The 17,757-nt window shown below is 39.9% G+C and overlaps 1 protein-coding gene across 1 annotated transcript in view; it reads left to right on the top strand.

Annotated features, from left to right (window-relative positions):
• The first annotated feature begins 6,725 nt into the window (after positions 1–6,725).
• negr1 (neuronal growth regulator 1) overlaps positions 6,726–17,757 on the top strand; it is a 134,581-nt gene continuing 123,549 nt past the window's right edge. Inside the window, exon 1 of the mRNA XM_030050179.1 lies at positions 6,726–7,120. Coding sequence (XP_029906039.1) covers positions 6,951–7,120 — 170 coding nt within the window. The 5' untranslated portion in view covers positions 6,726–6,950. The remainder of the gene's footprint in view (positions 7,121–17,757) is intronic.

Consider the following 17,757-nt stretch of genomic DNA (forward strand, 5'->3'; position numbering starts at 1 on the left):
ATCAGCTCCTCCCTTGCCGATGCAGCAGCCGGTGCAAGCATTTTGAAGGTAATATATAGGGAAGACGGGTCGGAAATGGTGTGCATTGGGAATCGCGTACATCCTGTAAAGGCTAGGGTATGCTTGACACCCATTACTAGCCAAATAAAGCATCTCTTAAACACAACAAGTGTCAGCGGTCAGAGAAAAGCCTCTTATATCCTTGATAAGCCCTAAAGGAGCTGTTTCATTCTCTTGTTTAAGGTGACTGTGGGTTTTGTAGCGCCACAAAATAGCGATACAATCAAAGAAGATGAAAGAGGTGAATTGAATATTCATAGGATGCACCATTCCTCCTACCTAGATGCTTAATATAGTGGAAACACCTGAAAGGGCCTTCTTTCTTCTTTCTTTGATTGTGAGAGAGACGCCGGTGCAGCAGGCACTGTAAACGGGAGGCCAGAGTACTGACATAAGCAGCACTAAAGTACCCATAATCATAATAAAAATGCCCTCAAACTTATTAAAGCTCTTACACAACAGTGGGTGAAATTACCGGTGGTAAGAGTACTTTCAACATGTCCTCAATCTTGTGTGCAAGTGCTGATTAGATTACCAGTGTTTGTAGTTCAGCACTAGAACATGAATTAGAGCCAGCAGACATGGTTTTGTACATTGTTCTGCTCTTTTAAAGAGACATTAGTTCAGAATACTCCTTTAGCTGATGTGTCAATTATATTATTTTGTTCTATTGTCTATCACCTTATTACTATTCTTACAATATAATATATTATTCTACCAAATTATTACTATTACAATTCATGATTCAGTACTGCACTACTTGAGCTACATCCATTGGCATGTTCTGGTGGCTAGACTATTGCTGCACTCCTGTGGTCCTATTTTTTATTTTTTTTTAAATTATTATTTATATTTCAATTATTTTATTGCTCATAGAGTGTATTGGTGTAGGGATGTGTTGTACAAGCAACTGGATGCCTTAATCAATCAATCAGTCAATCAATCAATCAATCAATCAATCAATCAATCAATCAATCAATCAATCAATCAATCAATCGATCTATCTATCTATACACGCACATACACACGTTTATGGACATATATGTTCTGATAAAAATGTATATGTGGCTATATATTGTATGCATATATGTGTATGTGTGTGAGAGTACTTCCTGAGTTGTGGTGTATAATTCGATTTTCTCACTTTCTTTAAGTCACTACTAAAAATAACATTTGAAAAAGAGAAGGAAATAAATAAATAAAGAGGCACTCAGTAATTCATGATTTTGATGGACCTCTATTGGCAACTGGGGAATTGCAGCAATGGCAAGTCTGAGGCACAGCTTACTTTAGCCTCGAACTGACAGAGACAAAAGCCACATTTCCCAGAAAGAGAGAGTAAGCAGAAATCACAAAAAAAAAAAAACAACTAGTGAAAAAATAATACTGTTTTGCATCCCCCCCCTCCACCCCCAATACACACACACCCCTTCTTTTTTTTTTTTTTTTTTTTTTTTAAACTTGAGAACGACACTGGCTGCTCGGGTGCCGGGATGCGGTCGGGAATCTGCTTGCAATTACGCAACCCAAGAATTCCTGGCGCGGCTCACAGAGCTTTCTCAAACAGAACAAACTGTCTCATCTCGGCAAAGACAATAAGCATTCACCTGGTGTAACAAAAACTTTTTTGGTATACTGCAGAGGGGGGCTTTGCCATGCTAGCTTACACAATCAAAGGAAACAAACAGGCGCTGCTGCTTTGCCTGTGGCTGCTGTTTGAGCGGAACATAAAAAAGAAACCTCGGGAACAGAAAGGCAGTGTTATACTTTCTTTCCCTCACAGGGAGGTTTCCACATGATTTACATTGTTATGCAAACTCAGAACTTTGTTCATTAGATTACCATTCAGTAAGGTGGATATGAATAAAACAGTTATTTCCCTTTTACCAAGCTTACCCTTGTAATATAAAGTTGCTCTTGTGCGTTTAAGACTAATAAAATTAGCAGAGCTTAGTTATATTGTACGCTTACAAAAGATACATCTAACTGCTTATGATATAATCAACAAAAATGATCAGTGCTGAAGGTTTTTTATCACTGGCTTTATCTGTTTTTTTTTTTTCTCTCAGACTCTCATTATTATGTAGCCTAAAGCATAGTTGGTACACCATGGACCACTCTGCATCCTGCCAACTGGGCTCTCAACTGTTCCAGACAGCTGCTCCACATTTAAGCAATGAGAATTAAGAGGAAAATGCACTGTGTACTACAAGGATGTCAATAATGCCTCACCATTGGTTACTCTCAATACAATATGTGACAAGATGAACTTTTCACTCCTCCCCCCACTTTCAATTCTGATTGTCTGGCCATGGTACATCCCTGAGAAATTTCATTCTAGACGCTATGCTGGGGCTAAAGGATCAGCCGCTCGCTGTTTTCATGAATTGGGAAAGCTTCCTTAACTATCAACCATGTATGAAGTGTGAAAAGGCCTCTCGGGGAGTACAAATCAGTTATGACTCATGAATGCTGTAGGTTTTGTCCCATGTGGGCAGCACAGATTCAAGGAGAGGCCAAAAATAAATCACTGCTGGAGGGAGACATATATCAAACTCTATAGTTCATTCAAAATGTGTTTTGCCTGCTACATCTGTGTTATAAATGTGCCTTTGGATTTGGACAGCGAGGTGCAGTTTGAAAAATGTATTACATTACTCCCCACTCAGAGAAGTGGCAGTTGTTAAATTATACCATAATAAAATGTCTTATGTGAAGAATTCTGGGCAAAAAATAAGGGCATGGAGGTTACCTTATTTTGTAATTCCTAGAGAGTGGGGTCAACCCGCTATGAAAGCTGAATGTGATTGCGGAGATGGGTGTCATTTCAGAATTTTAAAGCAGAGAAATTCAGCCTGAAGTGCCACTTTTTTTGGTAAGTGCAACTAGAATCTGGAGAGCCAAGAAGTATCACAAACGCAACAGGTTACAAGAAAGACTGCTCTCTGTACTGGACTGCCTGGCGTGAACAGACTGTATCTGCTGCTCAGTCTTTGAATTTCACACTTAGGCAAATTCTATTTGATTAAAATGGACATCAGCAAGCTCTATTCCCTGCATGCCACTGACTACTGGTTTTAATTTTCCTGTGAAATGAGTGTTTCCCACTGGAGTCTTTTAGCCTTTATCTTTGGAGGCATTAGACCAAGGAGAGACTCCATGCATTGTAACTTCATGACCGGCAATAGCTGCTGATAAGAGATGTGGAGAGGCTGTGGAGGAAAAATGCCTTCTATTTCACTTCTGTGCAGGGATGTTGATGTTAAACATGAGATACTGGGTTATCTTGAGGTTGCTGTCCACCTTAAAATGCTAATTTGTTCGCTTGAACCAGAGGATATTGAACAAAATATGAATGAATAATTCATGTCATTAGTGAATTTACTAAGAATTCATGCATTCATGTACTTAGAATTAAACCCTCTTCTGGTCTTTAAAAAACACTGCAGCACCATGCACACAGTCATTTTGGAAATCTGATCATGAGATGCCAATTTGCAATCTCAGAATAAACAAGACAATTTAAATGTTAATTCTGGAGATAAGAGAGAGGCTGCGTACACTGGGCTGTTCTACATCTCAATCAAGAATTATAATGATTTCATGAATTGAAATACACCCTTTGTATGTTTGCGACTAGAACTTTGATCCTCTGGCTGGGAGATCAGTTATCCCTCTATTTTACATGCTGAAGGAGAACGCGGCTTCCTGTTGGTCCTTGTAAGCTGAAATCCCCGAAAACACAGCCTGTGCTTGGGGACCCATTTAGTAAAACTGCTCAGCATTCCTATTTCGATGTTTGTTGTGATCGATTGGCATGCTTCTCCGGTGGATGCCATCCATTATCATAATAGCCGCCCAAATCACTATTACAGAAAAATGACCATGCTCTTAACTACTTCAGGAAACAACAGCTTTCAATAAAATGCATTACTCATGTTAAATAACTCCTATAAAGGCATTTAATACTCTCTCCAAAACCAGCACTTTGGGTAAAGGCTAGGTGTGCCTGAGCAAAACACACACACACAGCAAAAATTATTCTAAGTTACTGTATTTCATTTTTTTTTTTTTTTTTTTAAGATAATCAACAATCTCTAAAAACAGTAAAAATAAGGCAGTACAACAAGGCAATTTGTCACCACATTGTGCAATTAAGACAGTTTTAATGCTGCAGATTCATAATCTGTACACCAGATCCCAAAACAGAGAGGCCATTGTTCTGTGGCTTGTGCGTTATTGTTGCATGTGCAAATTTAAATATACTGAGGGAATAACTTGTTCACAGCAAAATGGTCAACTTCATTATGTGTCACTTCATTCACTTGTTATTAAAGTGACCCAATAGCTTGCATTAATTTCACTCAAGCTTCAAAAAGATGGCCGGTTATGAAAGCTCAGGAGAAACGTCTGAAGCATCCATTACTCAAAACACCTCAGACGTTGTGATAGTCCGGTGCCTGATCTCTTTCATCTTGTTCATAATTCCTGGGGTTATTATGAGTTGAATATTAGAGCCTGCCACTCTTCTCCCCCCTTCTGCACAGTGCACTACCTCTAAATGGAGTCATTGTAATTATAGCTTTCATGCATGGGAAGGTACATTTTCTGGGGTAATTTGAAGGGCTCATGAAGAAAAAAAAAAGAAAAAGAAAAAAAAAAACTCCATACTGTGACTGACTAGTGAGGGATGGAAAATATCCTCCACTTTGAAACCAAACACCTCGGTCAGAAAACCTAGGTGCTACAACAGTAACATGACTTGTATTGATGGTATTATCACATTTATTAACAGTAGAGGGAGCTTCAGTTATGTAAATTGCAATTTCATAATGTACCACTGTCACTCACAGGGCTGTCGTGAACCGTGACAGCACGGTTGCAAAAGCCTACAAGGATGCACCTCCATGCTGGAAAAGTAACATTAAAATCAATCCTCGCTCACAAAATCCTTTCCAGGGCAATTTAAGCCTCCCCCTCCCCACTTCATTAGTTGGAAAGATGCGGCAGAAAGAAAATATTTACTTGCTGACTCAATTCCAAAAATGCTACAAAGTCCCTCGTGATCTTCTGGTGGCCACTCTCCCCTCTCCTCTGTGATGATCCTCTCTAAAACAGAATTTGTCCCACCTCCAATTCTTTGATACCACAGCAATACCCGGTTCAGCTCCATAGATAAATCATAACAAACGACTGAAAAGGAAACTCTCGCAGCACCTAGGCATAATTTCGAGAGGATCACGGTGCCTTTTGTGAATCCAAAACAATGGCATTGTAATAAAATAAAGCTCAATTTGGTATAAACACTGCATCAAACTTTCCAGGAGCTCACAGCACCATTTCCCATTTGATGTCAACAGAGCAACTTGGATCTTGGTGACATCATAGATTTCAAAACAGATATGAGCACAAAAATTGATAAATCACTGGAAAATAGCAGTAAAACATGAAATGCAATAAAACAGCTGTATAGAAATAATCGTAGACCTGCATTTTATTATGAATTGCACATGGTGCGGATTAAAGAAGGGCTATGGATTAAAGTACAGTTAGTTATCAGCAGTCACACTTGGCACATTTGTTTGTGGATTACTAAATTAGAAATGCACATGCATTGGGTATTCATGCATGAACATACTGTACGTTTTAAAACTGCTTAAGTGGTTTGAATACAACTTTAAACAGCAGACAAATGCTGACTGAAGGGTCTAAATCCCTGGAATCACTAGAAATCTCAAACTGAGAGGCATTTCACTTAAGGACACGCTCTCTTATTGAAATTAGGCCTCGGCTGCTTGATTTATTTGCTGTAGCTATATTCTATATAAATCCGCGGGGATTTGCTCCCGATATTATGTTAATGAGATATAACGAGTCATGTCTCGGCTGCAATAAGTGAATGGGATCATGCCAATATTAACATGTCACATCGGCAAAATGTATGTCATTTCCATGGTTACGGCTGTACTAACTGGTGTGCCAAGCATGCTTATGTAGGCTAAGGCAAAAGGCTTAGAGCAGCACAATGCAGAGGAGGGATATTGCCCTAAAACAAACTTTGGAAGTCCCTTGTGTATGTGTGTGCGCGTGCGTGTGGTAGCACGCGCGTTTTTTTTTTTTTTTTTTTTTTTTTTTGGGGAGGGGGGTATATAGGGGAGGTATGCTGCAGTAATTTTGCACTTCCTTATGAAAAATCAGTATAATATTTCCATAATATTCCTAAAGGGACATGAGGTGGGCTCGTTATACTCAACAGTGGCTCCTTTATGGTATATTGGATCTTCCCTGATGTCACTGTAATATTCCTGTGTATTGTGAGTTTTACTGTTATATTTGTATAGTATGTCTAAAGACTGTCACGGATAAGCCGTTATGGGTGCACCTGCGTCATCACCATCAGTTACCTCCATTTGCACCAAAATGCTCAGATTGTTCATTTCCGATTGGGAATAAATAGGGGGTGGTTCTCCAGTCGATATCTTTAATTGCTCCTGGGTTGTGCTGGGTTGTATCAATACCTACCGGCTTTAACTGCTCCATCACGAGCCACTGGGAACGGGTTGCCCAGGAAACGGCCGCATGGCAACAGGATCAGAGCCTGGGGGTTGTCTGCTTCTAGGTCTGCTCCCATTTTACATCGCATTTCCTCACTAGATGGTGTGCAAGCCACTGGAGAGTACACTTCCTCGCACAGTGGGCTACGCATCCAGCAAAACAAACCTGGGGAAACTATACGACAGGACCATTTCTTACGGGCTCCGAGGAGGCAAAAAAGTGTGGAAATACAGTATCTTTTCTGGCGTCAAGGTTTCTTTTCTTTCTCTGTCCCCCCGCTCTCGCAACACGAAGACGACTTGGGAAAACATAATCGACAACAAAACACAGCTGTGATGGACATAATGATTGCGGTGCAGGATGCTTGCGTCTCCGGTCAGTGGCTTACTGCGATAATTCTCAGTCTGTGCTGCCTTCTGCCGTCCTGCTTGCCCGCTGGACAAACTGTGGACTATTCCTCGGTTGAAAGTGTGGTCAGCAGACAGGGCGACACGGTGCTACTGAGGTAGGAAAGCTCGCTAAAACTACTTCACTTTCTCCCGCTTGCCCCGCTCCGACTCCACACTCAGAGTTGGAATGTCTGCCAAACGCAAAATAGAGATGCGACAGCAGCCGCACTAAACACCAATTCAGCATTTTTTTTTTGGTTATGTTTAGATGTAGTTTGTTTGGGGTAGTCACTCAGTGCCTGCGATAAACACACAATAGCTCATTTTCCCTCCATCCCGTCGCCTGTAGGAGGGTATCGTCGCAGCAGCCACTACGCAGGATGCTATTGCACTAGACGCAGCTATGCTAGGGCTTACTTAACGCCAAAGTTTTGGAAAATACTTTCCCTCGGTGGATAAGACGTGTTATGAATGTTGAATGTCGTGTTCTGTTGTCTGTTACATTCCTGAGCTGCTCCGAGGTGGGACAGGGGTCTGTACTTCCAAATAAGTGTCACTCACTATATCGCTCCTGACGGGAGATGTGATATTTTGTCCCGTTGATTGCCAGACTTGATTGTGGGCTTGGTCAAACAGATTGAGTGTTACTCGGCTGTATAGTCAATATGATGTCGAATAGTTTCACAATGAGAGGCTGAACAGTGTCGTCGCTGCGGATCACTTGCATTAAAGCCAGATTCGTGGCAATGACGCTGTGCTCTCATCCTCCATCACGTACAAGGCAATTTGCATATAGGCACCTGCCCTTTTAGGAGAAAATAAATTGTCATGGGCGTGGTTTACACCAGTTCCTTGAGGGAGTTTATTATTTTGCAGTTTGCCAACTGATCTGTCTTTAATTGCACTCTATTTGTTCTAATTAAAAACCTGATCGAACTAGTCTGAGTAAAGTACCCCCAGTCAGAAGACAGTATTTAATGCAACTGTCAAAACACCAGCCAACTTTTAGATCTTGATTTTATAACTCTTGCAGGTTCCCACATGTAATCACAAAAACTTTAAAATCTTGAAAATGGTCAGAAAAATCGACTGCGAAATTGAAAACATTTATGGCTACAATAAGCACAGGGAAAACTGCTGAATCTTCGGAGAGACTGTCATGAAATCTTGTTCTGCTGTCAAAAAATATCAATATCAAATATCCACTTTGATAGCTCTGAGGAAAGGCTGAGGGGGAATGCCTGCCCCATTTGAATATGAATTCTATGGATGTCGACTCTGAGAGATGCTGGGCGTGGACCTGAATACAGAGCAGCTTTCTTTTCTAAGTTTCAATCAGCTCCCCTTGTCTGTTGTTGTCGGCTTATGTTTCGTCATTGAGAAGCTGAATTGTCTCGGTGGCATAAGGACAGTGATTATACAGAGATGAGTGTCATATTGTCAGGAGGCTCAATTTTTTTTATTGATGTTCATCACAGAATCACCGTAGCAACAGACGAGAGGGGCTCACTATTTTTACCATATTCCCTCCATGCCCAAGGGCCGTCCCGTCAAACACAGTTACACCTCTGACGGCCTCTCTAGAGAGGGAATCTAATTCCCTGGTGTCAATCTAGGTTGGCTGTGATCAGTGGCAGAAGCTGTGCCTGAATCCTGATGGTTCATTGGACCAGAGATTATCCCTGTGCTATGAATCAGCTCAACAAACAAGTTGCCTCCCACCCTCAAACAGGGCGACATTCTCCATAAGCGGGTCATTGCCTCAGTAAATGCCAACAGGAAATCAAGGAAATAGATAGGAAGATCATTTCTGAGGTGCTTTGACTCCAGGGTTCCCAAAGCTAATTAATTGGTAATTCAGCAATAGCTATTCCTCAGATCTGATTTTGAAACCCAATATGATTTTTTTCTTCTCCATGTGAATGCAGCTATTTATCAAGTTATCACTTTGCTATGTTCAGAGCTGTTGACCTGATGGAGATTGAAAAGCTCAAATAATTGCTGCTCATCGTTGTCACCAAAATGATGATATACCCTATGTTGGCACCGGCAATCAGACTAATTTCCCTAAATAATGAATCATGGCACTTCCTTTTTTTCACAGCATTGCTTTTGAGAGCCAGGCATCAAAGCATGAACTATTTTTCTTTGGAACTCAGCGTAGAAAACACAGCCTGTTTGCTGAAAGGCTTTATTGTCAAGACCCCAGACTATTAAAGGGTAATTTCTGCTGTGCCCCCAAAGCTGATTGTTGGCAAAAAATGTGAGCATTCTCAAATGGTGACAAACCCAGAAGCACGCAATTAGTCACTGCCTCTGGATTATGGAATAGCTCCCGAGAGGCGCGTCTACTGTCATGTGTTAATTTCCCCCACCTCTTCAATTCTTAATGCTGCATTACTGTGGCCCAGTGGGTTCTCCCTGCTGTCCTGATTTATGTTAGACAGTGGGTCCATATCAATTAAATGGCTTGAGTTTTTGGAGGAAAAGGAATGGTCCACATGTGTATCATCTTCCTTTTAATCTTTTTTAATGACCTAAAGCTCAGCCATTTTCAGAACGAGGTCCTTTTCAGGCACTCGTGTTTGGATTGAATTATGCTTACTTCCTCTGCCATGCCTTAGTCCACAGCAGATTCATACATATGCTGCATTTTTGAGCACTGGAGCCCTACCATAGGGAGAGTGCTGTAAAGAAGCACTGTGAACCTCTTTCTCTCCCATCACTTATAGGCTTGATGTCACTTCGATGCAGTCGAATAAACCTTGACGCTTCCCAGTAAAATGACTCATCTGGCTATGAATTTGAGGGGACAGCCAGATGAGAAGACAGTTCCCTTTGCTGTCAGGAAACACAAGGTATCAGTAGCAGCCTCTTCCACATGGATAAACAGCTGCAATCAACAGCACAGAGCTAGTCTTCTGTAAATTTAGCCGAAATAGTCTCATATCTTAAAGGACCATGCCAGGGGATTTTGCATATTAAGAGTAGGCCTAACATGTATAAAATTTCTGTACTTAATATTTCTGCTAATCTTTTCTCCAAGCAAGCAGTTGTATTTTAGAACTCTGATGTAGGTTTTCCTACCTTTTATCCAGTCATTGGTTTCCATTTAGTAATTATAAGAAAATGTGCATTGAGAGACTTCAAACTTTTTTCACACCACTATTCTATCACCGTAATAAAGTCGTCCACATTAGTTTTCCTAAAAGCAGCAGCACTGTTGTGTTTTGAAAGAGCATTATGAGGTTGGTGTTTTCAATGAAATTAGTTCTAAATGATGAGTACAGAATGTAACAAAGACAGTGTTAGCATAATACAAGCTTCATTTTAAAAGCAGAGAATAACAGCAAGGCTATGACTGTAAGAATAAGATGATCCTAGCTTATTTTTGTTATTTAGTTTGACAGTTGGCCCTCAGCTGCAAAATAAGGCCTGCGCCAGAGGCCTTATTCTCTGTAATGGTGCAAAATTGACCTGTCACTACTTTGAAAGTCTGGTATTCGTATAAATCTAACATCATTGCCTCATGTCAGCACACCAGTTGATGAAAATCTTTTCTGGCCCTTACATGATTGCGCCAGAGCTCTGGTTCCTAGCTTCATCCAGAGCAAAAAGGGTGCAATGTATCATTTTGTGTGAACTGTGTCATTATTATGGCTATGAAAGGTCCTGACATTTACTATTAAGCACTTGTGCCAGAGACAACATTCAGCTTAAATGCACTAGTGTGGCCACCCCAGCATCGATGCGAGGTGAAACGAGAGTAGGGGGAATATTACGTGACTGTTAAAACTCAGACACAGCTTATAGGAAGAATTGCTCACTTTATCTCCTTTACACAGACCATAAACAGAGTCATGCCTGAGAAGCATCCTCTTCATTTTCTGCATTTCAGCACTTTTTTAATTAGGCCACTTCCAGTTGCGGTGGAAGGTATAAGCTAGACTGCATTAAGGAACCGTTTGTTTTGATGTAGCGGATATGGGCCGCTCTGAACATGTCACTTACCTGCCACATATCTGCAGCCTCGGATACTCACTTGGAGTAAACCTGCTTTGCCTCTTATGACACATCTGGGGGCACACCTGAATCTGTCACTGCTAATTAAACGCCAAAACCATCTAGCCTGTTATCCGCACCACAGGTTTAATGCGATCAATGTTGCTGTCAGAACAGTGTTGCCCTGTTTCACAGTCCTTATGCTCAACATGGTCTCTAAAACTCTGGGTTCAAGCGTTAGTCATTTGACCTTGTTTTTCTTATTGAGTTTTTAATGTTGCGCCTGTCTGTCATTCCTGAGAATAGATTGTTTGGTCGTGGGATGCAATTTTTTTGTTAGACCAATGTTATGTGGTTGTGACAATCAGGTAAAGGGGATGGGGCCTTAAGTAACATATGACTTGACTTCTAACTGTGAACATGGAATTTCAATATCATGTCTGATCAGATCAACAGAAATGGCTATAGGGAAAAAGTAATATGTAACAATGCAAAATTATTCTGATTTGTCATTTTTGTGGCATGAGAATGAATCCTGCTGCAAGGCTGGTAGCACTGCATCCTCCATCTGAGCAGCTGGACATATAGGTCAGGTTGGGCATTGTTGTCTCCAAAATAGAACTTACTGGCCAGAAAATTAGTTTTTAAAAGCTGTATTCTCAGCGCCTGGTAGAGTAATCTTTGAGTTTTGGTTCTAATCAATAGCCCTATCAAATTCTTTCAGCTATCTTCGGTTCATTACGTGTTATAACACATTCAAAGTCCTACTTAATGTACCTTTAAAGAATCACCACAAACAATGAGTAATGTGATAGAGCTAAAACTGTTTCATTGAGCAAAGGAAGGCTCAAGTTTTTAAATTCCAGCTTTCCAAGGCCACAGTCGAAGGTCTATACTCTGAGCAGTCAAAACACGCACACACACACACACACACACACACACACTGGCATTAGGGCCTGTCTCCTATTGCTCAAGGGAAGCTGGCTGTACTAAAGTATTCATCAGATTCATTATTCTGGCATCCATTTGCAATAGATGTGCATTACTATTGATGGAATTCGGCTGACAAGGTGACAGGCTAGAGCAATGACTACAGTAAGAAGACTTTCATGCCAGCTCTTTCCCCCAAGACGTCCAGTTAACCTCCTTCTCGGTATTCCACTTGAAGCTCTCAACACTGATGTCTATTGTCCAGAGCCTGTCATGGCCCTGTTTCAGTTGCCACTCGGCAGGTTGCTGAAAGCAGCCTAACCTCCTTAGGCTTGTCAATACTTTGACAAGCGGTGAAGCTACCTCTGAAAAATCAAAATTACCTGAACCTGCCCTGGAGCCAATTTTAATATCAAGGCTTGTTTTAATTAACACCCCTCTAAAAGTGACACTTGTCCATCACCCAGTGGCAATAAATGATCTCGTAAGTGTGTACCTTTTGGTTTTTTGTTTCACATGGTGTGCTGCTGATCAACCTAGAAGGCCAGTACTCACTGAATAAATAGCCTGCTCTTCACAAGCTTGAGTCAAATGCATATGTTGGAGTGCACTCAATTTTTTCCATAACAGACAACATTAGGCTAAATAAAGCAGTGCTTGTGTGAAGCAACACTATCTTTCTGCCTTTGCACAAAACACTAAGTTGCTTTCAGAGCTTTTAGTTACACACCACGGTTAACAGCCTCATGTAGTTATCATTTAGTGGGTCTAACATCCATTAAAAACTCAAAGTTGCATGCTGTGAAGCATTTCCAAATGGCTCACATCCATGGTCATCATTTATCAGGCAAGTCAATCCATTGTACTTTTCAAAAATTGATTAAGTATTTGTACCTCTAATATATTTCAATTAGCACAGAAGTGATTGAGTGCACTGGTGAATTAAAGCCTAAATGGAAATGCTTTCTCAATGTAAATCCCTTAAAGGAAATTGATGCAATGTTAGGTTTTGAAGCCTCTTTCTAATATTCTTATAATCACTTCAATTATAGGGAATACGAAAAATGATTTGGGGTGGAAAATGGAGCTTTTACCGGTTCCCAGCTGTGAGCATCCACATAATTACAATGATTCTACGGGCAAATCCCAAAGGAGTGTTTGTGTGTTTCAGAGAAAAGCTATAAGGCTCAAAATTAAACTTGACAGAGAGTGATTGCAGAGGCAATAACAGGTTAACTTTGAGGCATTTTTAAGTGGAGTTACTTGAGTCTGAACTTTTAAAGATGGTGCTCACCACCTTGAGACTAGGCCTAGGCCTATTATTTAGACATCACTGAAAAGTTTGGTATTGGATATACATTCCAGTTTTAAATAGGACATTGAGCACTGTTTGCCCACTTGCCATTTCACTTTGTATGTTCATTACATAAGTGTGAATACCTTCAATCAAACTGTGTGTTAGTACTCAGACACACAGCTTAAGTAGATCATCAACATAATCTTCAGTAGGCTGCATCAGAAATAACGCTGTCATTTTGGGAGTATTTTTGTGCATGTCCCGGTGGATTGTTTCTTGTCTCTTTAAAAGATTAAACTACCCCCTCTGACAGTTATCCCAGAGTAAAGTAAATCCCTGTGTTACTAGCTCTTGTGTTGGACTGTTTGCAGCTATTTCTGCTACAAATATTCTTGAAAAACACTGATGTGTTGGCATTTGATTTCCAGGCTCTTATCACAGAGGACTGACTGAATTGATTCCTGAGAGCCCTTCAAGTGGAATCCTTAATCAATGAGTCGGCCTCTCCTTGTTTCTCATAATAATTAGTTGTGCTACTCTGACAATGTTGCATAATCTCATCTAACCTTCCTCAGTTGAGCCAGATTACTGTATATGCCAGTAGTGTCTTAGGCCTTGGGTTACAGACAAAATCATCTGACATGAGGGTTTGGAATCTGAGCAATGGTAAAGCTTCGAAACAAAGTGCAGATATAAAGAAGTGGTAGGAGGTACATTTACAGGCCTGCAACATTTTGCTTGAGGTGTTGAAGACCTTCAACCTCTCATAAGCTTCCAGGAAACTTGTCAGATTTTCTTCCACTTATTTGGCCTAATATCCCTTACTGTATGACTGTGTGGAAATCTGTGTGATGGAAAATCTATGTCCCTAAATCCAGTTTGTTCATACATGATATCAGCCTGACTAAAGTCCATGTCAGGAGAATGTTCATGCATGCCAGTGATTGCTCAAGATGAAGAAAGCTTGATCAATGAAATCTTCATACATATCAAGTGAATCTGACCGAAAGAATCCATTTCTGAATGTTTTATTTCCAAAGAGAATTAGTAGCAGAAGAGAGAATGAATCACCGTCATTGTAGGAGATATTCCCTTGGGACAGAGTGGGTGATGCCATTAGTTTCAGTACAGCATTTCTATGTGTGAGCATGGGTTCAGGCCTGAGGGACCACAGGTAAACATTAGTTTGATCCTCTGGGAATAATATATCAGAATGTGTTGACACACCGTTGTCGCAGCGCTGTCCTTTCTGCTTCGAATTAAACACAATCCAGAGGGATTTCAGCTCTTGTGGAGGGGATTTTCTTGTGCTTTAATGAAATCCAACATTAGTTTTGTATCATCACTTTACACTACAAGGCACTTTTCTTTATCAGGGGAAACATGCATTTAGTTCTGAGAAAGCATAGCTTGGAAAAACTCAGCATATGTGATGCATATTCAGCATCACAAGAAGAACATTAGAAAATACGCTCAGTAGAGTTCAGACCGCCGCTAAGGAGGCAGATCAGTTATTGCATCGTGTTCATAGAAAACTTGATTAAAACTGGGAAAGAGCTGCTGTGCAATCGCCTGCACAAACATAATTGACTAGAAACTTAAGCTACCTTTGTACAGATTAGCAGAATCGAAAGAGAAAAGAAACACATGAAACTGTTTATGTAGATTGTCCTGGCACAAATAGATGAGCACGGTGTAGGCTACTTAAAAATAAACACGGTGAATCCGACAGAGCCAATTTTAACTAATTTTAACATGCTACCAAAAGGTTTCAATGCTGAGCCTCGAACGCATCATACTTCCAGTCCAAAAAAGATTTTGAGATTTTTTTCTCTGTTTCACACATATAGTCACACACAGCTCACTCCTGAGGAGAAAACATTTTAGGAGAATCATGCTTCATCTTCCATATGCAAATGCATGCAAGTAAGTCTTTTCCATGCGTCTGCCTGGTAGACAGCCTTTTGAACTGAAATATTAACATTGTCTGTAATTATGGCTAGGCAACACATTGATATATTATCAGTATGATATGAGACAGGACATATTTTGGACCCGGATGTTGTAATATCATAATATGGCGTTAGTGTTGTCTCTTCCTTATTTTAAAAGCTACATCACAGTAAAGGATGCAATTTCCTAAACTTATTAGGCAGTTCTAGCTGTTCTATTTGCTTCACTTGATTTGTTATCATATCCACATTACAAAATGACTTTTCTTTAATCAAAAATCTCTTAGGCGTTATCTTATGAAAGCAACGGTAGTCATCCCTTCAATATTGTCACCGTGTCAATTAAAAATACTGTGATATTTGATATTGTCCATATCACTCTTTCTATATTGTAAGCATGTTAAGTTACTTGGTATTAAAAGACAGTTTTCATCATTATTCTGAATTTTATGATTACCCTGTTTGGCAAAGTGTTATGCATTTGCATCTCTTGTAGGTTACTCATATTTTACAATTCTAACAGGTTTCCGGAGCAATCTTTTTAATTACCCTGCCATTATTTGCAAATGTCAATCAAGAAAATTATTCAAATTGCGGAGCCTTAGCACTGTCTCTAATCTCTCCTTTAGCCACTTCAGTTACAGTAGCTTACTCGTATGTTCACGATGGCTGGTCTCTCTCAATTGATTTGAGACTCTACTTTCTAAAGGAGGTATTGTCATAATTCATTTGGCTCTGTGTTGGCATGGCTAAAGAATTTTAATTGGAGTTGCTCTAAGCAGGTTTTGGTGTTTTGTTTTTTTTCCCCTCTCTCTCTCTGTCATCTGCATAATGAGTGTGTAGATTTCAGACTGCTGTAAATGTTGGTTCGAACTGAGTAATTGGAGAGCCTGCATTGGTAATTATTAGTAAATGGAGGAAGAGGTAGTGGAGCAAATCAATATCACAGAGCACAGGGCTACTATTTGTTTCCATTGAGGTCAGGAGTTAAGGTAACATAAGTGTCACGCTGCACAGACATGAACAGAAGCCTCATATGTGTGTCCAGAATTTTTTAATGTATTGTGGTAATACTGATTAAATATCCTTTGCATGCTTTACTGAAACATTTTTATCATTTTAATTGTTTTTTAGTTGATGAAAGGCTACCATGGCAAATACTACTGGATAGTCACTCTTTAATTGCGACTGTGTTAACTCTTTGCAATTTGCACACCACTATAATCAATTACAGAAGTTACTCTGTAGGAATTGTATTGCGTATTAACTGGCAACATCTACCCATCCACATAATCTTGTGTAACTCAGTGTCTTCTTGATTCACGAGGTATAATTAAGAATTCTATTTATGTATGTATTAATCGTGAACACAGTGGTACATGAAGCTAACTAAAAGCTGGACTGAAGCATTGGTGTTGGCATGCAGGCAAACATCCAACATTAGCAGTCTCATATGAGCACACCAATGGCAGGCAAATTGACTCAATCTGAGCTAACACTGAAGACTGAATTCATCAGCTGATCTGTGTGACTGCCCGTCATTAGAATTCTAATTTTAGACTTGGTGGGGGCTTTTTGAAATCCATAATTGGACTTTGATCTCTCTCCATATCCATCTTTGACTGTCTTGCTCCCCTTGTCTCTCCCTCTGACTCTCATTTTATCTCTTCCTACCTGCCTCTCTGCAACTCTTTCATTCTGTTCCGTACTTGTATCCAAGGATATGGCAACCAAGGCGAAATTGCTTGATCACGGACACTACCTAAAAATGTCTCATTTATAGTACACTGTCCTTAGTAATCACTCTGCTAATGCACTGCATGTTAGCTTAGCCCTGCTCTGCTGCCTGTGATTTTGAACAGTCAGCTCATTTGTGCTTAATCAAAGTCATCATAAGAGACTGAAAGCCCGTATCAGTCCATATCAAATATCATTTGCCTCAGGCAGGAATCTGAAGCTGAAACTTTAGGCAGACATGCTATAGACATGTAAATACCATCATCATCTTCACAGCTTCATCATTGAAGTGGAACCTCTGTGAGGGAGACATTTTGGTTCATATTTTTCCAAATAAAATATTTTCCTCAGTTTGCATGCACAGCAGTTGTCATTCTTTTTCTATTACTGTTGCAATCCAAGATCAGAGGCTGTAAACAATTAGCAAAACCTGTGTAGTCATTTAACACTCAAAAGCAAACTCATTAACTTATATTTAAAGATGCACTCTACGCAAAATTGCTGTGAATTGATCAAAATGAAGACTGTTTAGATGTAACTGGTAGAAGTCAGGGAATAAACATGTAACCTATCAGTGAGAACCATATAGACTCATCCAACAAATTATTTGCCTATTTCACATTTTTATCTGTTGAATCTAACTGGTCCTCTTTTCAATCAGCCCTCAGCAATTTTGCATTGTGTACTTTTAGTCGCTGATATAGTAGATTATTGTGTCAGTGAACAGTGACAGTAAATTATTATTTCTACATATTGTTATCTTCTCTTACTACTTTCAAATACTGGATTTATTATTGCTCTCAGCATTTTGTAACTTTTAAAAACATTAAAATAT

The sequence above is a fragment of the Myripristis murdjan genome, chromosome 4, assembly GCF_902150065.1.
Source record: "Myripristis murdjan chromosome 4, fMyrMur1.1, whole genome shotgun sequence".
Taxonomy (NCBI): Eukaryota; Metazoa; Chordata; class Actinopteri; order Holocentriformes; family Holocentridae; genus Myripristis; species Myripristis murdjan.